We start from the raw sequence: 27187 nt of genomic DNA on the forward strand, positions 1-27187 counted from the left end.
CATTTCTTTTTTGTAATTGTCTGTATCTAATGGTACTGTGTTCAGTCTGTGGAGCGTGTATCTAAGTGCTGCCTGCTTTTGAGAATTGGGGTGTTGTGATGTCTCATGTATAATTGTGTCTGTTGTCAGTTTTCGGTATATGTTAAATGTGTGTTGGTTATTTTGAATCTTTCTGATGATGTCCAAGAAATTTAACTGTCTAATTTGCTCTTTCTCTATAGTAAAATGTATCTTATCATGAACAGACTTTATGTCTGTGTGTAAATGCTCAATTTTATTGTTTGGTTCATCTAAGAAGGCACAAGATATCATCCATATGTCTAATCCAGTATAGGATGTTGTACCTATTTGGCACTACTTTTTATATATAATCTGGCAACACTGGATTCAAGTTGCAGCAGCAGTGCGCTGATGTGACAAACATGAGTTGTGGGGATTCACAAGCTTGCTAACATTGTCTCCCTCCCACCCTACTATCACAAGTCCAGAGCGATTGTCTAGCACATCATTGCAGTCTACGGTGCCAGTGAACTTGAGCTGAAGGTGATTAGAGTTACCATAACAGTACAAAACTTTTGTTAGGATCTAGTTTCAAAATGAAAAAACAAGATGAAAGTTCAGATGACGAGTTTCAGGGATTTAAAGATCAAATCAGTTTCATAAACTAAGATTTTTTTGTAATCTAATAATAAAAATGGTACAAATGATACTTTTTTAAAAAATTGCTTAAAAATTAAGGTGTGTCTTACAATCTGTAGCACCTTATAGTCTGTGAAATACAGTATGTCTCTGTTAGGGTTGGATTTTAATGACAAGTTACGTTTTTTTTCCTTAACTCTGGAATGAATTTTACAACAATGTATGCATGAATCCAGGTATTGTAGCGTAGAAAAATGTATTTTTACTGTGCATATAAAGTTGTATTTACACCTTTTTTAGTAATACATCATACTTCAGCCAACTTTTGCCAAAATTGCATGTACCTGTCATATCTTTAATAAGGACATAAGAAGAAGAGGAAAATGTTTCAGGTGATGTTGCAAACAAACACAACATTTATTACAAAGCTTTATTTCTCAGGACAACAGCACATAGGCAGGATAACACTGTTTGGTGCACTGATGTAAGGCACTGTCGTGTTGGAGTCAACGACATGCTCTCAGAGCCGACAAAGGTGGCTTCTGATGTAATAAACATCGCATACACTATTCAGTTTAAATAAAAACTCAGTCTGGTTCAACATGCTGAAAGTAAAGTGCTCCAACAGCCTGACGTTTCAGGGATCTGTTCATGGTTTTGGATAGAAGTTCTTCAGCAATGACGGAGAAATTTTATATTGTAAACTATGTGAAGTTCAAGTAAAAAGCACTTTCCACTTTAATGGGCGACAACACTGTAACAGCACCAAATAAAACAGCTGTGTGAGGAGGAGTGCTGAAAATGACAACAGACAAATGCTGTTATTTGAGCAGACAAGACCATCTTTAACTGTACATTATTCTTCAAGTATTTGTGTGAGATGATAGTGTCTTGCAATGCCCCACTGGAGAAACTGAAGAATTGGTAAAAGTGACCAGTGGCATACTCACACGTTTCGTGCAGCAATGTTGTCAGCACCTGCTGTGAGGTATGATGGGAACAAAAGAAGGTGCTTCTGCTCTTTTTGTTACACAGCCACTGAAAGAGCAGCAGGCAGACAATGTGTTTTGAAGTAATACATTCAGAAGAAAGGATGAAAAACTCTTGTAAACAAGGACTATAAATGTAATTGTTTGAGTCACAAAACTGTGCTATTATCTGCAAACCCAGGACAGCATTGCAACCCATGATATATTCGAAAAAAGCAGTGACATATTTCTCTGTTCTGTTTTGCCATGCAATTGACCTGTACAAGCACACTGATTACGTGGCTCAAAAATTAAAAATCATACGAGAAAGTAGACGGCTCAATGTTTAGTAACATAACCTGTGGCTCTATTATTAATGAACACTGATCCATCTACCTTCTCCCAAGATTTAATAAAAACACACTGATCCATTTACTCAATGTGCTTGTGCAGATTGACGATGTAGTCATTTTGTCAAAGAGATTACTGTTTTTGTCTCCCATCGCCAGCAAGGTCTTTAGAGACAGAGCACAAGCTCGGATTAGGCAAGGATGAGGAAGGAAATCAGCTGTGCCCTTTCAAAGCAACCATCCGAGCATTTGCTGAAGCAAAATAAGGAAATCATGGAAAACCTGAATCAGGATGGCCAGATGAGGGTTTGAAAGCACTTCACAATCACAATCAATACATGTTTGCATCTCTGCAATTAATCCTTGAGACATGGATCAATCAGCAATGTTGCCATGTAAAACTAAATCATTTAAATCAGTCCATTTTATAGAACTCACTACCACAATCACAAAATATTTCTCTCAAAACTCATTAACATACCAAAAAACAGCAAACAAGACAATAGTTTCAATTTTGGTGCTAGAAATACATTGCCTCTCAGTTGTTATCTAAAGAATCATCCCATTTGCTATGCAAACTGATGTGTTGTTAACCTATGAGCGGTAAATAAGCTGTAACTGCTGCTAGCTCTGATCTAGACTTTTGCCCAGAAATCCATGCTTCAGACAGTTCTTGGATAAGTACGTAACATATCCAATTCCAAATGAATCTACATTGAGAAAGAACTATTTCTACAAATATGAGAAGGTGCTCAACTAAATACAAATTAGTGTTGCTGATGAAAAGGTCTGGGTGTCCACAGATGAAACCAATGTGGGAGGGCATAATGGCACAAATGTTACTGTTGGTGTTCTATAAGTTGACAGGCCTGGAAAATGTTCCTCCTAACATATGAAGCTTTTGAGAGAGTAAACAATTTGAAAACTGTCACTTTGTCAACTCTATGAAGTTACTGTGAATGGTGTGAACAGACATAACTTTTGCTACCATTATCAGATGGTGCTTCATATAAGGCTAAAGCAGCCGAGGGGCTTCAGATTCTCTATCCCAATATGTTGTGCTTCATTTGCCTTGCACATGTGTTACACAGAGGTGCACAAGAGGTGCAATCAAATTTCCCTGCGGTTGCAAATTAATTTCCTGTGGCAAGAAAATTTATATGAAAGCTATGCTACATATGGAGAAATTCAAGGAACAAGCACCTACACTCCCCCCCCCCCCCACCCCCCCCCCCCCAGCCCATCCTTACTTATGGTCTTCTTGGCTTAATGCTACTAAGTATTACTGTGCCAACTACACCAAAATAAATGCCATCTTCTGTGAGACTGACAGTGATGAATCAAATGCTATCAAAACTGTGAAAGAAGTCTTTACAGATACCTTGTCTGGAAACTTGGCATACACCAACGCCACCTTTTCAGTGGTACCAAAAGCCATCACAATACTGGAAGCTGCTGGTACTTGGCTGTGTGACAACGTGGATATAGTGCAACAAGAGCAGAGTAAGTTAGGATGAGCTTGTGGTCATATGGCTGAGAAAATGAACAAAACATTGTGAAGTGTTCTCCAGCAGAATATGCCTGTAAAAAGATCTGTGTACTAAAGCATATAAGTACCACCATACCTTAGCAAAACATCTGGCAGGGAACCAGAGAAAATTCTGGTCCTATGTAAAATCATTAAGAGGGTCTGAAACTTTCATGCAGTCACTCATTGACTAGTGAGGGTTGGCAGTAGACGATAGAGAAAAAAAAAAAAGAGCCGAAGTTTCAAAATTTCATGTGCAGGAAATTTTTCACTCAGGAGTACCATACAAACATACCTGCGTCTGACCATTGCACAGACTCCTGAATCTGTGCTCTGGAACAGTACTTGCCTAATACGTGGATTATTGATGGAAAACACCCACTATGGTTTAACAATGGAATTCTAAAAATGCTGAGGGAGCAAAGGCTGTTGAGCTCTCGGTTCAAATAAGAATGCACAAACAACAATAGGCAAAGGTTAGCAGAGATTCCTGAGTCTGTAAAAAGATCTGTGCATAAGCACACAGCAACTGCCACCATTATATATTATCAAAAGATCTGGGCATGAACCAGAGAAAATTCTGGTCCTATGTAAAATCGCTATGTGACTGTAAGGCTTCCATCCAATTGCTCATTGGCCAGTCTACTGTAACAGTAAAAGATAGCGAAAGAAAAGCTGAAGCTACAAAATTTCTCATTTAGGAAATTGTTCACGGAGGAAAATCATACAAACATACTGCCGTTTGACCATTGCGCAGACTAGCAACATAGTAATAGGTATTCCTGGAGTAGACAAACAACTGAAAGTGTTGAAAACAAGGCAAGTGCAGATTCCATATATTTAGATTTCCAAAAAGCATTTGACATGGTGTCCCATTACAGACCATTAATGAAGGTATGAGCATATGGAATAGGTTCCCAGACATGTAAGTATTCTTAAGTTCTTAGGTTCTTAAGTAATAGAACCCAGTACAGTGTCCTCGACAGTAAGCATTCTTCAGAGTCAAGGGTATCATCAGGAGTGCCCAAGGGAAGTATGATACGGCCATTGTTATTTTCTATCTGCATAATTGACAGGGTGGGCAATAATCTGTGGTTGTTTGCTGATAATGCTTTGGTGTACAGGAAGTTATAGTTGCAGAATGACTATAGGAAGATATATGATGAATTTGACAAAATTCCTAGTTGATATGATGAATGACAGCTAGCTCTAAATGTGGAAAAATGTAAGTTAATGCAGACGAGTAGGAAGAACAAACCTGTAATGTTTGAATATAGCATTAGTAGTGTCCTGACAGACACAATCACATTATTAAAATATCTGGGCATAACGTTGTAAAGCGATATGAAATGGAATGAGCATATGAGGATTGTGGTCGGGAAGGCAAATTGTCAACTTTGGTTTGCTGAGAGAATTTTGGAAAAGTGTGGTCCATGTGTAGAAGAGACCGCATATGGGACACAGGTGTGATCTATTATTGAGTACTGCTTGAAAGTTTGGGATCTGGAGCACATCAGATTTAAGAAAAACGCTGAAGCAACTAGATTTGTTACTGATAGGTCTGAGCAACATGCAAGTACTACGGAGATGCTTCGGAAACTCAAATGGGAATCCCTTGAGTGAAGGTGGCATTCCCCACCCCCACTCCCCTCCCAAGGAACACTACTGAGAAAATTTAGAGAAATGGCATTTGAAGCTGACTGCAGAACAATTCTACTGCCATCAACATATGCTTCATGTAAGGACCACAGAGATAAGATACAAGAAATCAGTGCTCATACAGAGCCATATAGACAATCCTTTTCCTCTTGCCCTATTTGCAAGTGGAACAGGAAAAGAAGTGATTAGTAGTGCCACAGAGTACCCTCCGCTATACACCACATAGTGACTTGCAGGATGTATGTAGATGTACATGTAGACATAAAAGTGTTAGCTAATTTGGAATACTTTAAACACATGGTGTGCAGTAGTAAAAACATGGATTTATTGTTTGTATAGCTGTTATTGTTCTCTGTACTTTCTGGTTTTTTTAGCAATCATAAGTTGTCATATCAAATATAAGTGCTAGTTTCAAATACTGCAAAAAGTAAGTACCACACACACATTTTGTTCAAAAGAGGATTTTGTATTACATGCTTTATAAAAAATTGACCAAGACATATTTTATATACAGTCATATTTTAGTTTTTAAGGTTATAGTTATGTATGTTTTAGTTCATAAACACTTGCATATTTTGCTGTTTTTAGATCATTGAAATCTCGTCCCTAGTCATTACGTTTAAATTCATTATGTAACACCGAATTCTGCAACAAACACAAGAAGTATGAGAACAGTTATGTGGCACAACTAAGCAATAGTTTTCTATAAATGTGCATGATGTGCTCTTTTTGAAACAGTGCGGACAAATTTCCCTTTCATAGGACCTGTATAAGTTCTGGTTACTGGTGGAGAAAAATAGCTCACAAATTCTGTATAAAAGCAGACTAGGACACCGTCATGCACTAAGTTTGATATAGGCGACTGGATAGCCAAATGACTTATTAAAAGTTTGAAGGACTGGCTCAATCCAGATATAAAGAAATGATCACAGTGCTAACTAAAAACGTGTCAACATAGCAAATTTTGAGGAGATGGTGATGTATTGAGTGGGAGGAACACTGTCAAGAAGTGCTCACCAACTTGCTTGTTAAATGCACAATTTCAACCACAATTTGTGGAGAGTACAGTTGAAGCAGCAATCATTCTCCAGTCTAAAAATCTCTTATACTTTGTATTGGCCATGAATGAAACTTGCTTCATGCTAAAGGTGTTTTGATAGAAAAATCATATCTGGAGCAATAAAAATAATTCATCATGTATGTCTCTAGTTGAGGAAGGATAATTCTCTGTCAAGTCATGGTTTGGAAATGTAAATTCACGTAAGATACATATACATACATAGGTACATACATACATACATACATACATTAATCCTTGTTCCATACATCATGAATATGACATTTCGTAATGATGTGGAATGTGTCACTTTAACAAGTTTTCTTTACACAAAATAAATAATTTTTTTTCAGTTACTACTCCAAATCTAAGAAATCATCTATTGAGTAGAAGGAGTTGTCATTCAGAAATTCTTTTAATTTGCGTTTAAATGTTGGTTGGCTATCTGTCAGACTTTTAATACTACTTGGCAAATGACCAAAGATTTTTGTGGCAGCATAATTCAACCCTTTCTGTGCCAAAGTGAGATTTAATCCAGAATAGTGGATATCATCCTTTCTTCTAGTTTTGTAGCTATGCACTTCGCTGTTATTTTTGAATTGGGATGGGTTATTAATGATAAATTTCATAAGTGAATATATGTTGTGTGAAGGTACTGTGAATATCCCAAGTTCCTTAAATTAATGTCTGCAAGGTGATCTTGGGTGTGCTCCAGCTATTATTCTGATTACACGCTTTTGTGCAATGAATACTTTCTCTCTTAATGACAAATTGCCCCAAAATATGATGCCATATGAAAGTAGTGAATGAAAATAGGCATAATAGGCTAATTTACTGGTATGTTTATCACCAAAATTTGCAATAACCCTAACAGCATAAGTAGCTGAACCTAACCATTTCTGCAGATCTTCAATGTGTTTCTTCCAATTCAATTTCTCATCAATGCACACACCCAGAAATTCTGAGTATTCTACCTTAGCAACAGACTTCCATTCATAGCCTATATTTATCAATGTTGTTGTGCCATTTACAGTACAGAATTGTATAAACTGTGTTTTCTTAAAATTTAGTGAAAGTCCATTTGCAGAGAACCACTTAATAATTTTCTGAAAGACATTATTTGCAATTTCCTCAGCTGACTCTTGCTTCTTGGGTATGATTACTATACCTGTATCATCAGCAAAAAGAACTGACTTTGCATCTTCATGAATACAGAGTGGCAAGTCGTTAATATATATTAAGAACAATAAGGGACCGAAGACTGAACCCTGTGGGACACCATTATTGATACCTCCCCAGTTAGAGGACACTGCTGGTTTTTGTAGACTATCTGTACTGTTAATTTCAACTTTCTGTATTCTTCCAGTTAAGCATGAATTAAACCATTTGTGCAATGTCCCACTCATACCGCAATACTTAAGCTTATCAAGAAGAATTTCATGATTCACACAATCAAAAGCCTTTGAGAGATCACAAAATATCCCAATGGGTGATGTTCAGTTATTCACTGCATTTAATATTTGATCAGTGAAAGCATATATAGCATTTTCTGTTGAAAAGCCTTTCTGAAAACAAAATTGACATTTTGTTAGTACTTCAATTTTACAAATATGTGATGCTACTCTTGAATACACTACATTTTCAAGAATTTTGGATAAAGCTGTCAGAAGTGAGATTGGGGGGAGGGGGGGGTAGTTATTAGCTTCAGATCTATCCCCTTTTTTATGCAATGGTTTATGTGGCTGAGAATCCTACTTATTTGTTGGGAACAAGGTTTTAGTACTCTGTTGGAAATGCCATCAATTCCATGTGAGCTTTTACTTTTGAGTGAATTTATTATTTTCCTAATTTCAGTAGGAGAGGTGGGTTTGATATCAATTTTATCAAATTGCGTAATTACTGCCTCTTCCATATAATAGCTGGAACCTATTTTCTCTGAAACAATTAAAAATTGGTTATTAAAAATGTTTTCTACTTCTTACTTCTTGTTAACAAACTTTTCATTGTGTTTGATAGAAATACAGTCTTCCTGTGCTCTCGGTTGCCCTGTTTCCCTTTTCACAATATTCCAAATTGTTTTAATTTTATTATCAGATGTGCTAATCTAAGACATAATGCATGTACTTCTGGACTTTTTAATAACTTTTCTAAATACAGTGCAGTAGTTTTTATAATGTTTCACTGTTTTGGGATCATTACTCCTCCTAGCAATAAGATACACTTCCCTTTTCTGTGCACAAGATATTTTTATCCCTTTAATAAGCCATGGCTTTTTACATAGTTTCTTACAATTATATTTCACTGTTTTCTTAGGGAAACTGTTTTCAAATATGCTCACAAAGGTGTCATGAAATAGGTTAAATTTTAAATTAGCATCATGTTCCCTGTGCACCTCATTCCAGTCTAACTTTTGCAAGCTTTCCCTAAAATTTTGGTGTTAAATCATTAACGGAACACACTATTTTGGAGGACTGTTTTGCATTACTGTATGCAGCTATATCATATACTGTAACTAGCTGTGCATCATGATCAGACAGACCATTCTTAACAGGAAAAATTTTTATTTGATTAAATTTATCTTGGTCTATGAAAACATTATTTATCAGTGTGCTGCTTTCCTGTACCACCCGAATAGGAAAATCAATAACTGATGTCAAATTGAAAGAACAAAGTAATACTTCAAGGTCAAGCTTTCTATCTGACTCTTTCAGAAAATCTACGTTGAAATTCCCACAAACAATAATTTGTTTTCCTTTGACTGACAGGTAGCACAACAAAGAATCCAAGTTCTTCAAAAAGAGTTGAAAATTTCCCAATGGGGACTTATACATGGCTACAATTATAAAAGTGGCTTTATTTAGTTTAATCTCACATGCACATGCTTCTGTGTGTTGCTCTACACAAAATTTTTTAGTTTCTGAATTTTTTTCACACTATGACTGATTTTAACATATGTCGCAACTCCTCCTCTCTCCATAATGTCTCTATTTACATGTGCTGAAAGCTTATATCCCCCCCACATTTACCATTTCCATACCTGTGACTATATGATGTTCAGACAGGCATATTACATCTATTCCACCCTCAGTTTACTAAATCTTCTATACAAACAAGCAGCTCATCTACTTTGTTTTTTAATCCCCTGATATTCTGATGCAATATATTAACATTATGTTTTACTGTGCTTTTATGTGAATCTTGTGAAATACTAACATTATTTATCACTGTACTGTTATGAAAATCTTGTGATATTTTCACATCTCTAGTACCTGCCTGTCTGAAATTTTAATTAAGCTTAATTTCAATCAATGTAGGACGATTGGATACTGATCTTAGCCTAAAAAAGTACTTAGACTTCTCCGTGTTTCCCAGTCATGTGCCCTCAAATTTGTCAGAGAGTGTACAATCATTTGCAAAACACATACCTTTAATGCTGTCCTGCATAAAGTCAATGAAGACCTCCGAAATGAAGTAGATCTTTTGTACATGTTTCCCAAAAACTGTCTTGAGTAGTTAGTTCGGTAGCCCACACGCAATGAAAATATGCATAGCTACAAAAACACTACACTAACAAAAACTCTGTAGCTACAGATGAGCTGGACCTTATCAATAGCATCAGTATACAGACGGGGATTAGTAATCATGATGTCATCATAGTGAGTGTGGTTACAAAAGTTAATAAATCAGTTAAGAAGACTAGTATAGTTTTTCTGGTAGAAAGAACGGCTAAGCAGTTGTTAGCACCTCACTTAGACAATCAACTGACATCATTTAGTTCCAGCACGATTGATGGATTGGAAATATGAGCAAAGTTTAAACAGACTGTAAATCATACTCTGGAGAAGTATGTGCCTAGCAAGTGGATTGAGGATGGAAAAAACACACCAACATTTAACAACAAAAGTCACAAAATACTGAGGAAACAATGGTTGTTGCACTCTCACTACAAAAGAGAGCATGGAAATGAAGACAGGCAAAGGTTAGAAGAGATTCATGCATCTGTAAAAATATCTGTGTGTGAAGCATAAAACTACCTCCACCACCATACCTTAGTGAAAGATCTGGCCAAGAATATAAGAAAATTCTGGTCCTCTGTACAATCGCTAAGCAGTCTAAGGCTTCCATCCAATCATACTCTGCAAAAGTATGTGTCCAGTACGAGGATTGAGAATGGAAAGCACCCTCCAAGGTTATGAAAAAAAAAAAAAAAAAAAAAAAAAAAAAAAAAAAAAAAAAATCACAAAATGCTGAGGAAACAAAAGCTATTGCATTCTCACTTCAAAAGAGAATGTGCAAATTAAGACAGGCAATGGTTAGTAGAGATTTGTGCAACAGTAAAAAGACCTATGCACGAAGCATACAACTACCACCACCATATCTTAGCACAAGATCTGTCCAAGTACCCAAGAAAATTCTGGTCGTATGTAAAATCGCTAAGTGGTCTAAGGCTTCCATCCAGTCATACTCTGGAGAACTATGGGCCTAATAACCAGATTAAGGATGGAAAAGACCTCTATGGTTTAACAATGAAATTCACAAAATGCTGAGGAAACAAAAGGCTGTTGCACCCTCACTTCAAAAGAGAACACACAAATGAAGACAGGCAAAGGCTAGTAGAGATTCGTGCATCAGTAAAAGATCTATGCATGAAGCATACAACTACCACCACCACCTTACCTTAGCAAAGGTCTGGCCAAAAGCCCAAGAAAATTCTGGCTACGTAAAATCACTAAGAGGGTCTAAGGCTTCCATCCAGTCACTTGTTAACCAATCTGGGATGGCAATGGAAGATAGCAAAACGAAAGTCGGTGACTTAAACAAAATTTATAGTTGGTGTGATGAATGGCAGCTAGGTCTAAATGTAGAAAAACATAAGTTAATGCAGATGAGTAGGAAAAACAAACCCATAATGTCCAGATACAGTTATATAGTGTCTTGCTTGACACAGCCATGCCATTCAAATATCTAGCCATACTGTCGCAAAGTGATATGAAATGGAATGAGCATGTGAGGATTATGGTAGGGAAGATGAATTGGGAGACTTTTGGGAAAGAGTGGTTCCAGGAGGCCATATATAGGACAGTAATGGGACCTGTTCTTGAGTACTGCTCAAGTGTTTGGGATCTGCACCATGTTGGATTAAAGGAAGACATCAAAGCAATTCAGAGGTGGGTTACAAGATTTGTTACTGGCAGGTTCGAACAGCATGGGAGCATGATGCTGTGGGAACTCGTATGGGAGTACCTGGAGAGAAGGCAACATTCTTTTCAAGGAACACTGTTAAGAAAATTTGGAGAACCGGCATTTTAAATTGACTGCAGAAAGATTCTACTGCTACAAACATACATTTTGCACAAGGATCATGACAATAAGAAGAGAAGTTAGAGGCATACAGATAGTTGTTTCTCCGTTGCTCTATTTGCAAGTGGAGCAGGAAAGGAAACAACTAGTAGAGGTGCAGGGTATCCTGCACCATGCACAGTACAGTGGCTTGTGGCGTGTGTATGTGTATGTAAATGTGTATGTGTATGTATATGTAGAGGTATATGTAGATGTAGACTGAGACAATTGAGTTACCTATGACTCGAGGATGTTTGGTTGAAAAACATTTGTGCAGGAATGTAATGGCCTTCTGAGCTCGTACTGCTGTCATCTTGCTCTTTGTTACATCTCTTCTGTCCTTTAAAATATCCAGTTCATGTAGAACCATCCACGGAATGATGAAAACTGGACAGCCAATTCCTGTCACAAAAGAATTCAATATATTTGAAGATAAATTAAAGTATTCATCTAATGGACAAAACAAACATGTGACTTCAATAACTGTTTAATCAATGAATAAATATTTAATATTTTGTTTGTGCACTATTTATTAAGTCTATGTATCACAGTTCTATATAGGAAAGACGAAAGGATGTGGGTTTTAAGGGAGAGGGTAAGGAGTCATTCCAATCCCAGGAGCGGAAAGACTTACCTTAGGGGGGAAAAATGGACAGGTATACACTCGCACACACACACACACACACACACACACACACACACACACACACACACACACATATACCCATCTGCACATATACTTGCTTGTGCCTGTATATGTGCAGATGGATGTGTGTGTGTGTGTGTGTGTGTGTGTGTGTGTGTGTGTGTGTGTGTGTGTGTGTGTGTGTGTGCGCGCGCGCGCGCGCGCGCGAGCGAGTGTATACCTGTCCTTTTTTTTCCCCTAAGGTAAGTCTTTCCGCTCCTGGGATTGGAATGACTCCTTACCCTCTCCCTTAAAACCCACATCCTTTCGTCTTTCCCTCTCCTTCCCTCTTTCCTGATGAAGCAACCGTGGGTTGCGAAAGCTTGAATTTTGTGTGTGTGTTTGTGTTTGTTTCTGTGTCTATCAACATACCAATGCTTTCGTTTGGTAAGTTACATCATCTTTGTAAAGATGCTGTTACTTACCAAACGAGAAAGCATTGGTAGATAATAGACACTATAAAAAACACACAAACACACACACAAAATTCAAGCTTTCGCAACCCACGGTTGCTTCATCAGGAAAGAGGGAAGGAGAGGGAAAGACAAAAGGATGTGGGTTTTAAGGGAGAGGGTAAGGAGTCATTCCAATGCCGGGAGCGGAAAGACTTACCTTAGGGGGAAAAAGGGACAGGTATACACTCACGCACACACACATATCCATCCGCACATATACAGACATATGTAAAGGCAAAGAGTTTGGGCAGAGATGTCAGTCGAGGCGGAAGTACAGAGGCAAAGATGTTGTTGAGTGATGTATGAGGGGCGGCAACTTGAAATTAGCGGAGGTTGAGGCCTGGTGGGTATCTGGAAGAGAGGATATATTGAAGGGCAAGTTCCCATCTCTGGAGTTCTGAAAAGTTGGTGTCAGTGGGAAGTATCCAGATAACCGGGACGGTGTAACACTGTGCCAAGATGTGCTGGCTGTGCACCAAGGCATATTTAGCCACAGGGTGATCCTCATTACCTACAAACACTGTACGCCTGTGTCTGTTCATGCGAATGGACAGTTTGTTGCTGGTCATTCCCACATAGAAGGCTTCTACAGATCTACAATGCATATCCCACAACCAACAGCACCTGTATGGATATACTGTGATGTATCAACACCCTTTTTTGACAATTAGTTTCTACCAACAAACCATCGCTTCATTATATCCACGGGTCCATCGCACTACCAAATTGGTCAAATGATCTTTCGTTTGACTGAGTTTAAGAACAGATTGTCAGATTTATGTGCGGCAATTCAGTGCACATCGAGCAATAAAATTACTCCACACATTCATAAGCCTCTCGGTACATTTCTACAACCTAATCAACATTCTGATAATGCACATCTGGATATAATAGGATCTTTACCACTATCTGAGTGGTACATCCTGTCTTACCATAGCAGATCGATTTTTTGATGCTTTCTTTGACACATATAACAAAATATCTCTCTTGAAATGAATGGGAAAGAAATGCATTGTCTGAAAGATTTAAAATTGATATCAAATTAGCATTCCTAGCTGACATAACTCTGCAGCTCAAAAATCTGAATTTGTCATTGAAGGGCAAAGGGCAGTTAACAGCTGACATGCACGATGAAATTACACTGTTCATAGAAAAGTTTTGTTTAATTGAGAGGTAAATAAGCAATGAAATTTTAACATTCTTCAATTGCGTTTAAAACAACCTGAAGATACCAATTTCGGTGCTTACAAAGCCATGATAAAGCAGTTCACCACACCTTTTGAAACAAGGTTCTGATAAGTTACCACTTTCAATACGGAAATGAAATTGTTCAGCACTCCTTTCTCAGTTTCACATGATGATTTTCCACTATCACGACAGAAGTTACAGACTTGCAAACTTCAACTTCGCTGAAAGACAGATACCACAACATGTGGAATTTGTTATGGTGGCATCATTCATTACTGCAAAAAACATGTCTCAAGTTGTAAAAGAATGGTACGCAGTTCATGTACATGTTTGGATCTTCATACTGTTGTGAGCAGCTTTCTCAGCAGTGAAAAGAATAAAAACCAGGGAACAATCTTTTCTTCAGGATGTGACAATGAAGAGCATTCTCCAAATCAACACAGCAAACGCTTTGATGCCTGAAATGTCTTCTCTCGTTTCGAACAGAAAACGTCGAATTTCAGAACCCAAATAAACATATTAAATTTCTTTTAAAAGATTTATTTTTTTATTTATTTTGTTAACTTTCTATTTCTCTGAAGTAGCATGACACTTTATTATAGCAGCAAAGAGTATTAGGTTGTCAGTCACATAAGGTGCAGAAGGTAGAGCAAAAGGCTCATCATCTGACGTGCCAGTCGCTGCCATACCATTTGAATGTTAACAACCAGTGGGTTTGATCCATGGAATAGTGGGTGCTCTGCAGTTCAACAGAGAGCTCACAAGCTGAAACAGCTTGGTCTGTACCGAGTGCACAAACTGCCCAACAAACGTTAGTCATTCATACAGAGTGACGATTACTGAACTATATGAAATAAAATTGTCATAACTTCTGAACTGTTTGCATTAGGAAACTCAGACTGCACAGTTGGCCATGGGGCATGATGGGAATTAGTATGCGCATGCATGGTTTGGTTTAGCAACAAAGCCAACATTCATTTGGATGGGTATGTCAATAAACAAAATTGGTGCATTTGGGGGACTGAGAATCCACATTTTGTGATTGAAAAGTCTCTTCACCCTCAATGGGTGACTGTGTGGTGAGCAATGTCCAGTCACGGAATAATCCATGGAATATTCCTCGATAGCACGGTGTCTACCAACTGGTATGTGAAGGTTTTAGAAGATGATTTCATCCACATTATCCAAAGTGAGCCTGATTTCAAAAACATGGAGTTCATGTAAGATGGATCTCCACCTCATTGAAGCAGGAGTGTGTCTGGTGTTATGGAGGTGCATTTTGAGGACTGCATTCTGGCTCTGGAGTACACAGAGGACACCAGGATGTGCCTCGATTGGCTGCCATATTCTCCGGATCTGAACACAGGCAACTCCTTTTTGTGGAGCTATATTAAAGACAATGTGTACAGCAATAACCCCAAAACCATTGCTGAGCTGAAAACTACCATTCAGGAGGTCATGCATCAATGTTCCGACACTTCAGCAGGTCATGCAGAATTTCGCTATTCGTCTGCGGCACATCACCACCAATGAAGGCAGGCATACTGAACATGTCATAACCTAAATCAGAACATCTGTAGTGATATTTACATGTTGAATAAAGTGTGTGGATGCTGTAGTTTGTAACTAATTTTTTTTTTCATATAGTTCAATAACTGTTATCCTGTATCGGGAAATTTTCAGAGTATTTAAAACAGGCAACAGTTATGCCTCTGCTAAAGAATGTACGAGACACAAAACTACATGCTCATTTCCTTGCTGTCATCATTCTCAAAAATAGCAGAATCAATTATGAAATATGATGATGATGAAGTCCCATACTCCGTGACTGAGCGTAAGGGAACGATGCGGGAGACCCACATCGCCGTACTAGGCAAGGTCCTAGTGGAGGTGGTTTGCCATTGCCTTCCTCTGATTATGAAATATAGTTTAAAGAATACATACAACTTTCTAAGTGTGTCACAGTTTATTTTTCTGAAGTGACAGAAGTACAGAACCAGCCATAGTAGAATTAACAAAAATGGTACTTGGTGCTCTTGACAAGGACATGTGTGTCAAAGGCATAAAGTCTATGCACGACTTTTGATAATGTTAATGATATAATTCTACTAAATAAGTATGAATTATTATACATAATATGTGTAGTTAACAACTGCTTTGGCTAATACCTAACAGATAGGATAGAAAGAACAGAGAAAAACAAATCTCAAATAAGGCTGCACTTATACCAAAATACATTAATCAGAATGATAAATGATCCTATCATAGCACAAAAAAGGTGAATATGTCCTGGGCAGAGTTAGGGATGTAAAAGAAGGGAAGTAGCTTTTCAACTTATCTGGCAGCTTCAAAGACATTTAAATCAAAACATCTTGACATATTCAAACTTTTTTACTTGTTAGTATTAGCACCCATGTCATGTAAAATAATGCATTGTGTCAAGTAAGATACATCATGTCATCCACCCATAGGAATAAAACCACCCCCAGAAATTTCATCCCCACCATAAAACTTTTTTTTAGCCATTACATGTATGCTTTTCATCCATATGATATTATATATCGTTTACTATGGGTTGCAAAACCACTGGATTTTGCACAGAATCAGACTTTGGCTAACAAATTGCAGGATGTAGGTGTGCCAACACCTTGCAGCTAAGAGAGTTCAGTGAGATGGGACATAGTGTTAACTTGCAAAAAAAGTGCAAATATGTCAAGATGTTTTGATTTAAATGCCGTTGAAGTCCTGGCCGATAAGTTCCCTTCTTTTATATTCCTAATTCTGCCCAGGACATATTTGCCTTTTTTGCACTATGATAGGGGCATTTTTCATTCTGTTTCCCAACTTTTACTCTACCTTAGTTTTTACAATAGACTCCCACAGCTAGGCAACTGATGCAGATTTTCAAGTAGTGAAAGTCCATCCTTCTTGTGGACATGGCACAGTAGCTGACAATAGAAGCAATGGAAATGGAACATCATAGCCATGTTTTCAAAGTATTTATTATTCACATGACTAGTTTCAAAATTAAAGAGACCTTTGGAGAAAAGAGAACCACATGCATGAATATCAATAGCTCAGATGGAAACCCAGTTCTAAGCAAAGAAGGGAAAGCAGAAACGTGGTAGGAGTATATAGAGGGGCTATACAAGGGCGATGTTCTTGGGGGCAATATTATGGAAATGGAAGAGAATGTAGATGAAAATGAAATAGGAGATATGATACTGCGTGAAGAGTTTGACAGAGCACTGAAAGACCTGAGTCGAAACAAGGCCCCGGGAGTAGACAACATTCCATTAGAACTACTGACGGTCTTGGGAGAGCCAGTCCTGATAAAACTCTACTATCTGGTGAACAAGGTGTATGAGACAGGCAAAATACCTTCAGACTTCCCAAAGAAAGCAGGTGTTGACAGATGTGAAAATTACCGAACTATCAGTTTAATAAGTCACAGCTGCAAAATACTAACACAAATTCTTTACAGACAAATGGAAAAACTGGTAGAAGCTGATCTCGGGGAAGATCAGTTTGGATTCCACAGAAATATTGGAACACGTGAGGCAATACTGACCTTACAACTTATCTTAGAAGAAAGATTAAGGAAAGGCAAACCCACATTTATAGCATTTGTAGACTTAGAGAAAGCTTTTGACAATGTTGACTGGAATACTCTCTTTCAAATTCTGAAGGTGGCAGGGGTAAAATATAGGGAGCGAAAGGCTATTCACAATTTGTACAGGAACCAGATGGCAGTTATAAGAGTGGACGGGTATGAAAGGGAAGCAGTGGTTGGTAAGGGAGTGAGACAGGATTGTAGCCTATCCCCAATGTTATTCAATCTGTATACTGAGCAAGCAGTAAAGGAAACAAAAGAAAAATTCGGAGTAGGAATTAAAATCCATGGAGAAGAAATAAAAACTTTGAGGTTTGCCGATGACATTGTGATTCTGTCAGGGACAGCAAAAGACCTGGAAGAGCAGCTGAACGGAATGGACAGCGTCTTGAAAGGAAAATATAAGATGAACATCAACAGAAGCAAAATGAGGATAATGGAATGTAGTCAAATTAAATCGGGTGATGCTGTAGGAATTAGATTAGGAAATGAGAAGCTTAAAGTAGTAAATGAGTTTTGTTATTTGGGGAGCAAAATAACTGATGATGGTTGAAGTAGAGAGGATATAAAATGTAGACTGTCAATGGCAAGGAAAGTGTTTCTGAAGAAGAGAATTTTTTAACATTGAGTATAGATTTCAGTGTCAGGAAGTCGTTTCTGAAAGTATTTGTATGGAGTGTAGCCATGTATCGAAGTGAAACGTGGACAATAAATAGTTTAGACAAAAAGAGAATAGAAGCTCTGGAAATGTGGTGCTACAGAAGAATGCTGAAGATTATATGGGTAGATCACATAACTAATGAGGAGGTATTGAATAGAATTGGAGAGAAGAGAAATTTGTGGCACAACTTGACGAGGAGAAGGGGTCGGTTGGTAGGGAATATTCTGAGGCATTGGGGATCACCAGTTTAGTATGGGAGGGCAGTAAGGAGGGTAAGAATCATAGAGGGAGATCCAGAGATGAATACACTAAACAGATTCAGAAGGATGTAGGTTGCAGTAAGTACTGGGAGATGAAGAAGCTTGCACAGGATAGAGTAGCATGGAGAGCTGCATCAAACCAGTCTCTGGACTGAAGACCACCACAACAACAACAAGAACAGTTTCAATGCTACATTTATGTCATCTTCAGGTGCTATTACTAACCAAACAAGTATTTCCAGTCATTGGCTTGTGTATCATAGGACCCAGACAATAACTAGGTGCTGTGGATTGTAATTCATAAGGAGCACATACTCGAAATGTTTAATCACCAAGATGTAAATTTTTCTTGACTCTAGTGATGACCAATCTGTTGTAAGTCTTTATTGTCTTTTGAACCCTGTTGCCTATGTCATGCCACAGATAAAGCTTACACAAAACAACAGGATGACCATTAATTAAATGTATTTCTCTATCTTCTTACAAAATTTGAACTGATTCACACAAGTCTGAAACATAAGTGGCACACAAATGCATTTAATATCTAAATGAAGATAGCTTTTCGAAAGCAAGTTTCCAATTTTATTCAGGGTGTATACGTGGACAAGGAGGAAAAAAAAATCCCGGATTTTTCCCGTATAAAAATACACTTTCTCCCAGGTGAAAATACACTTTTTCCGTATTGAGTGACAGTATACTTTTCCTTGGAACAGTAAAACTTATCAATCCTTTGAATGGTTATGGCTTTATATACCAGTGTAGATGTTTTGGAAAGAAAGATCTTCGATGTGCAGCAACATGTACGTTGCATATTTTCATATTACAGAAGTACAAATTTGAATTCCACCAAACACCGCATGTTACTTTGCGGAGCATTGAAATTGAGATTCCGATGCGCTTTTGTAAGCCAGGCATAGCTTATGTCAAGTGATCTCACAGCGGATATTCAGGGAATAGGACACATGATGTAGTCAGCCAATAGCAATATCACTGTTAAGTAGTGCATATACACAAACTGGAAAACTTAATGGTTTAAAGTAATATACATAATATTGCTGCAAGAAAAGCAAAGGTTTCACATATAATACTGATCTTTTTTGTGCGTGTTACACTGTAAGATATTTCACACAAAGGTGCCGGAAAATTTTTTAATAATGACATAAATGTCTGATCTTCTGGGCTTGAAATTTTTATAAATGGTCATCCTCAAAGAGCTGATTTTTAAATGAGAGTCAAATGCTCTGCGATTTAAGAAATTCATCATACATTCTCACACATAGTTCAGCTCGCATAAAAGGAAATTTACTTTGAAAGTAATGCTTTTCAAACAACCATTTGCAATATTTTCCTGCAACCTGTTAGAGATAGGTTCATTTCAGCAGTTGCCAGAGAGCACCGGAAAACAGGCGTCACCGCGCTTGCGCAGGTATGATGATGCAGGAAGCCCATATGTTCATAAGTGTAAGACATTAAAGGATCTTACATTATGTCATAAAAGAAACAAGACATCGGAGGATACTCCAAGAGCTTCGGAATTTCGTGAACCATACTAAAATGCATAATTCGGCTTACAGTGTAGATTCGGATGTAAATTTTCTTGGAGTACCACTACTGTAATATCTCGTGTCTGTTTCTTTATTATGGAATAATGCCACATGTGCTACAAAATGGAAAGATGTACTTGTGAAATGCAGCAAACAGTTGAAACTAGCCAACAGTGTGGAATTTTCAAATAAATTGACTGCCTCAGCAGAAAAGATTACTAAAAGCCAAATTTCTTTACCAAACCGACAAAAATAACTTCACTGTTCTGAAAGGCAATAAATGCTTGACTGTCAGAAAGGTGGAAATAAAATAAAATCTGAAACTAATAACATATTTTAGCCTTCCATAATTATGTGAATGTATTATAATTGATAGCTCCCAGCCACAGAAATCCGTTTTGTTTTCATTTTATGTGAGAGCAATAAATGATAAGGAAACAGCAAAATCACTAAACGTAAACTCAGGTCACATGGAGACTATCCACCACTGCAATTCAGACTGCTCTGTGCATCAGCACCGGATTAACTATATTTCCGAACTGCGGCAATACTATAAATAGTGGTGTGGTGGCCCTCCCTCCCTCCCTGGAGCGTTTGAGGTAGGACACCAGAAATTTTAAACACAAACAAAAACACACACACACACACACACACACACACACACACACAGAGAGAGAGAGAGAGAGAGAGAGAGAGAGAGAGAGAGAGAGAGAGAGATAGAGTTGACTTTTCAAAAATATGTTCATTTTATAGCGCACATATTTCTGAAGAGTCTGATACATAAAACATGTGTTCGAGAAAATGTATGATATGTTATTTGGTCTTGTGTGTGCCAAAGTGCAGTGCCACGCCTCTTTACACAGCATTCGCCTATCGCACATCATTGTATTTCGGTCTGTGGAATTCAAACGTATAATATTTTGTAATGATTGCCATCAAAGTATATTCAGGACAGTGGAAATTAAAATGTTTTGTGGTGCCTCTCCTGCTCCCATGCGGCCAGTTTGACATCCACCCCCTCGGTCTCCCCCCCCCCCTTCTCTCTCTCACATAAAAAAAAGTAATAATAATATTAATAATAAATAAAAACTCACAATTAATATTGGATGGGATTATTTGTAACTCAGAGAACAAGAACTCTTCAGAAAATTTGCACTCTTTATTGCCTATTAGCTAATAACCTGCTTTTTTTGTGTAACATAAAATTAAATATAGGATACATGAAACCAATAAAGACAAGTAAGAAGCAAGACAGAACACATTGCGGTTATGGCGCTGCAGTCTGGAACCGCGAGACCGCTACGGTCGCAGGTTCGAATCCTGCCTCGGGCATGGATGTGTGTGATGTCCTTAGGTTAGTTAGGTTTAAGTAGTTCTAAGTTCTAGGGGACTAATGACCTCAGCAGTTGAGTCCCATAGTGCTCAGAGCCAGAACACATTTCTTCAATCCTTAAGTCCTAGCATTTTTCCCTCTCTAACCTTGCTGCAGCTTCACCTGGCGTGCTTTCCTTTCTGCAAAAGACTCTATTACCTCATCAAACTTCTTCAAATGGTTTGCTACATGAAAAAACAAAATGTCGTTGTTTTAATACTGAAAAAGCTTTTAATACTAACAGTTTAGTGTTTACGTGTATTTTGTCACTGTCTGCTATATAAAATGAAATAGGCCTGTCTAATACCGCAGCAATTGTAACACACACCAAATAAACAAAACTTTTGGCACAAATGCTCACTTTTTTTTAACACGGCAATATAATTAACGAAGTATCAATATCAAATGCCTATTAGGCCTGCTATAAGCAAAAAGCTTTATGTTCGGAAATAGTTTCACACTTCATTCACACACTCCAGCTTCTCAAGTATGAGATCAAAAAGTTGTAGTATGAAATTTTGACATAAATTTGGAATCGTCATGTTCTTCCGTAATTCGTGTGATGTCACTGTTTCTTCTCCTTCCTCGTTCTAACAAACAATCTTGTTGTCACTAATTCTGTAACTATTCCTGCCAGTGTGAAAATTTATTTTCCAATTAACTTCACTAACCCTGCCAGAATCACCAGCTTAGTTATCCCACATTTATTGACTGTTTAGGCATTATTATGTGTTAGCACAACGTGTTTCCCAGGATAGAATTTAGGCGGCTGCTACTGGCGTCTGTACAAATGGCCGTCTAGTATAGTGATCGAGCCAAAAATTTTCTATCAAAATTTCATTTTCTTGGGTACACCGAGAAAATAATACGTAATCTTTCTTGCCTGCTATTCCTGTTAGTCGTTTATTTCCGCTCTGGTAGTCTGAATGTATGGGTTTTTCTGGTAATTATAACAACACTGATTATTCACAAACCACATAAACAAACAGTGATTGGTATTCACCCATTCGGCTTTATTCCACTCAGCTCATATAGCTCCATCTCCTTCTGTCTGCAGTAAAGTTTATTTCTAGAGGTGACGGGGATTCCCCTAACAGAGACATGATATCCACTATGCATGCATTCAAAAATCAACTTATGATTCTTTCAGAAATAAACTTAGAGTATGTCCAAAACCCAACAGGAATGTATTTCAATAATCATATGAACAATCAATAAACAATGTGCATTGGATACTAAGCGCTTTGTGAAACAAGGCTTTTTTCCCCTCAAGAATATGAATTTGGTGCCCTCCCCATGAAATTGCTGCCGAGGGCGGATACAACAGTTTGCCCTCCAGTGAATCTAGTAGCTTGTGTGTGCCAGTAAAATTTTTCTGGGTAGCACCTTGCTGTTTGCTGCTGCTGCTTCTTACACAGGTAACAGCCACACTTCTGTAGCCAGAAGCGGGAGAAGGTACTACACGTGTGACACAACTGCGCATGCGCATGAGCCCACTTGCAACTGCTCAAACGAATCTAATGCAAACAGTTGTGACGTCACGCTCATCAGAGGCTGAAGCATTGTACAGTCTTCCTAAAGCCTTTGACACATTTCGTTGTTGGCAGATGCTTGTAAGAGCACTGTGTTTTGTTGTTGTATAAGGCACACTTCCTTTGCAACTTAAGTTTTATTTTCGTTTGCTTTCTCTCGTTCATATTTTATTGATGCAATATTATTCTGTAGTAGTGGGATACAATAATATCCTTTGTTAGAGTATTGTTTCTTGCCAGTCAAAATTACAAAAATTTAACTGAAAACTAAAACAAAACAAAAATTTCCAGAATTCTAAAAAATTCCAGGTCTTTTCCCAATTTTCTCCTGGGTGAAAAAATTCCTGGGTTTTTCCCAGACCGTTTACACCTTGTTATTGTAAAAATGCATTTTTTATTTATGTGAATAGTTTAAACCATTTTTGCACATTCAATTCATGTAAGAATGATTTATACATGTTACATTTACCTCAACTTTAAACTATCATACCCCAACAATTGATGGGATTACTGGATTAAAAAAAAATTTCTTTTGACTTTATCCATTTACCTTCCTCATTGCAAAGTTTAAACCAATTTGTACTAGCTTAAAGTATAGAAATGGCACACTTCAAAAACCTCCAAGAAAAATGCATTTTTTGCAAGTAATTTGAAACACAGAAGCAGCACACATATAAAAACATTCAAGAAAAACATGCTTTTGCATGTAAAATCAGAATAGTGCACATAGAAATGGTGCCATTAACTGAGCATTAATTTCAGTCCAGATAACATCTTTTGCAAAACGAATTAATCAATATGCGGAATTTGACAACATGACAGCTCCAGTTCATCATTCAAACCAAACTGTAGCTACAGTAAGACAGATGTTCAAATGGCTATACAAATGGCCACTAGCCTGGGCTAATCAAAAACTTTTTACCCCATGTTCCTAGCTACAATAGGAACTGAGTGCCAAGACTTCCAACCCCCCAAAAGCAATTCTATGGGCGGCCTTCTCAAACATATTTGTTACAGCACTTCCATGCTGTAAGAATATTCCTTGAGGAACTATAGATGTGTCCAATAACGAAAGCAAACAAGGGAAAGTTCAGGATGGAATAACATCAATATGGGAAGAATCAAACAATGGAAAATCCAGGATGGAGAGTAACAATATTATGAAAAGGAAAGTTGCTACTCACCATGTAGCGGAGATGCTGTGTCACAGATAGGCACAACAAAAAGACTGTCACAAACAAAGCTTATGGCCAATAAGGCCTTCATCAAAAATAGAAAAAACACACACACACACACACACACACACACACACACTCTTGTCTCGTGTGCAAACACAGCTCACACACACAACTGCAGTCTCAGGCAACTGAAAAGTGTGGTTTCAGTTCAAATACACTGTGATAGTCATGCAAAGATGAAGAAGCTTTTACAGGATAGTCTGGCATGGAGAGATGCAGCAAATCAGTATTCAGACTGAAGATAATAATGTGATGATGATGATGATATTTGGTTAGTGGGGCGCTCAACTGCGTGGTTATCAGCGCCCGTACAATTATCGAATCTTTGCTCAGTCCAATTTCGCCACTTTCCAGGATGATGATGAAATGATGAGGACAACACAAACACCCAGTCATCTCGAGGCAGGTGAAAATCCCTGACCCCGCCGGGAATCGAACCCGGGACCCCGTGCTCGGGAAGCGAGAACGCTACCGCGAGACCACGAGCGGCGGACAATAATAATGTGTCACCCATCATTTATCTCCAAGTGAAAAGCTGCCTGTCATACCTTTCATTTTTCATTTGTTTCCATCCAGAAATTTCCATTATCATAATAACTGATTTGACTATGTTATAAGAATATCAGGCCCACAAAAAGATGTAATGTTAGAAATGGCAAGTGAGCAAAAAGAAATTGACAGTTCTGGAACAGGATAAACAGCATCAATTACTAGGATATCAATAGCTGAACTTTAGAAAGCTGCACCATCTAGCATGAGGTGGTTTTGTATGATTTGTATGCAAGAGACTAAAATGCTGTCAATAAATTTAAGGAACAGATTTATTCTAATTGTCAGATGAACAGAAAATTATGGCATATAACTTGGAGCTTATTCATACAGATTATTCTTATTTCATTTAGCTAACAGTATGAAACATCTTTGACTAGAAAACTATAGTGGCTCTTGTGATATGGCCACTATTCATGCAGTTCTGCTCAACTTTACAATGAACTGATGATTACCTGTTTCTGTTTATACAGTCTGAAAGAAAATATAGATTGAAACAAACCTTCTACATTTGTATTGCAAAGCTTGTCAATGGACTGACAGTTGGAGACCAGGACATTGGTGTCCGAAACAATATACAAATTGGATTTTGTATCAGGAAATGAAGATGGTATTATTTCACAAATCATTTCCTCTATTTCTTCAGGGTTCACACCACCTGCCTTATGAATTTCTTCTCGTAATTCTTGCACCTAAAGAGAAACATTACAATCAGATTTTTGGATAAAAAGTAAGTGAATTTTGTAAAACTTTACATAAAAATAAACAACATGAATTTATGACTGATGTCAAAAATAATTAACTTTAGCTGTCTTATTTGGCATTACTCTTCATTTTTGTCTTTTCCTGAGTACTATACAGTAAATATTTTTGACATTAATTTTAATCAGTTGGGTCCAATTCATTTCATGCACATGCCTCAGTATTAGTGTGATCAAACAGCGAAGAAAAAGCCCTAGAAATACTTTGAATAGTTTGAAAAAGGGATAAGCACAATTTTTGATGACAGGACAGATGAGATAAATGGATTCCATTCCAAGGAGAGAGAGAGACACAGTGTCGAAGGGGGGCATCCAATCACCCCCTATCACCAAAATTGCCACAAATCATATAACAATGCCAACTTTGTAGAGAAACGGGAAAAAGATGATGAAGAAGAAGAAGATGAAGAAATTGTTTCATGAATGAAAACATGCCATTGCAGATCTTACATTGATGGTTAAAAATTATTTTGACAATAATAATGTTTCTACAATAGAACGTTCACCTTGACTACACTTACTGATGGCTATAAGTTTCCACAGCTAAAAATGAAACTTGAATTTCATGAACTCTAAGTAATGAGGGCAAACATGGTGTACAAATTGAAGACAGTTTTTGATGAAGAATTCCAAGACTCTCACAAAAATTGTGCACATACTGACACTTATATTTGTATGCAAGAAGGAAAGAATATGAAGTAGAACAGGCCTTAAAACCTGCAATTATTATGATTCAACTGACTGTGGGCACTTACTGGTTCTAAATGCCGTTAGAAAAAATTCCAGAACAGAGCACACTTATCATTTAAAAATTAAATAAACAGTTGATGCTTCCTGTTATCGGACATGCTTTGGTAATGAATGTATGTTCTCTGTTGAATAGGTGACCACACACTTTGAGATACAAATGTAGGGTGGAGGTGTAGAAGACTACTTGTCTATCACAAATAGTGTAACGTTATCACAGTTATGACTAAAAGTATGAAGTTATAGTAAAATGGTTGGCAACTGCATATTACCAAAAGATCAAAGCGCACTGCATTAAGTGAATGTATCATGACAGCAGACTGGGATTTCACTGAAATAATTTCATTTTGTTGAATTTCACTGATTTCATCCTCGTTTATTCCACTCAGTTAGTTTCACTGACTGCAATTCAACTGATTTCACTTACACTGCTTCATACAGTGCAATGAATTGAAATTGATTCAAATGAAATAAATTGTGTTGAAAAATAAGTTTTTGTCTTGTCATATGGAGTGCATCTTAAAGCAGGAGGGTGTTCCCTGCAACAGGGCATAGACAGTATTAGACATCTTGGAGAGAAACTGTCTGAGTCGACAGTGAATGGCCCAGGTATTGATCTATAAGCAAAAATGAGGAAAGGCATCCACAATTCATAGTACAAAGACACACAAAACATCGTTTTTCTCCCTCATTAAAACACACACACACACACACACACACACACACACACACACACACACAGCTGTGGTGCTGACTGCATATTTATGAGTTGCTTATTGGGCAATGAGCAGAGATAGGAAGGGAGCATGATAATTGGAAGGATTAGGAAACTATTGGTTGGCAGGAAACAGTGAGACCGAGTTCTCAGTGGCAGTGCAAATCAGGGATTACAGTTTGGTAAAGTTTTCTACGTTGTTATGTGTGTCTCTGCACCATGCATCAATCAGCTGCAGGTGAATGGTTGCTTACCTCATTTTTGTTTATTGTTTCCATCCCAGAATGTCAATTATTATGTTGTTAATCCAGAGATTAATCTCACAT

General features: G+C 37.6%; 1 protein-coding gene across 4 annotated transcripts in view; it reads right to left on the reverse strand.

The window, feature by feature from the left end:
• The window catches only part of LOC126187581 (transcriptional protein SWT1), a 262566-nt gene that overhangs the window by 139695 nt on the left and 95684 nt on the right, over positions 1 to 27187 (reverse strand). For all 4 annotated transcript variants that reach the window (XM_049928751.1, XM_049928753.1, XM_049928752.1 and 1 more), the window contains 2 exons: positions 25141 to 25330; positions 11779 to 11943 (listed from right to left, as the gene is read on the reverse strand). In XM_049928751.1, the coding sequence (XP_049784708.1) occupies positions 11779 to 11943; positions 25141 to 25330 (355 nt within the window). The remainder of the gene's footprint in view (positions 1 to 11778; positions 11944 to 25140; positions 25331 to 27187) is intronic.

Source organism: Schistocerca cancellata, chromosome 5 (genome assembly GCF_023864275.1).
Source record: "Schistocerca cancellata isolate TAMUIC-IGC-003103 chromosome 5, iqSchCanc2.1, whole genome shotgun sequence".
Taxonomy (NCBI): domain Eukaryota; kingdom Metazoa; phylum Arthropoda; class Insecta; order Orthoptera; family Acrididae; genus Schistocerca; species Schistocerca cancellata.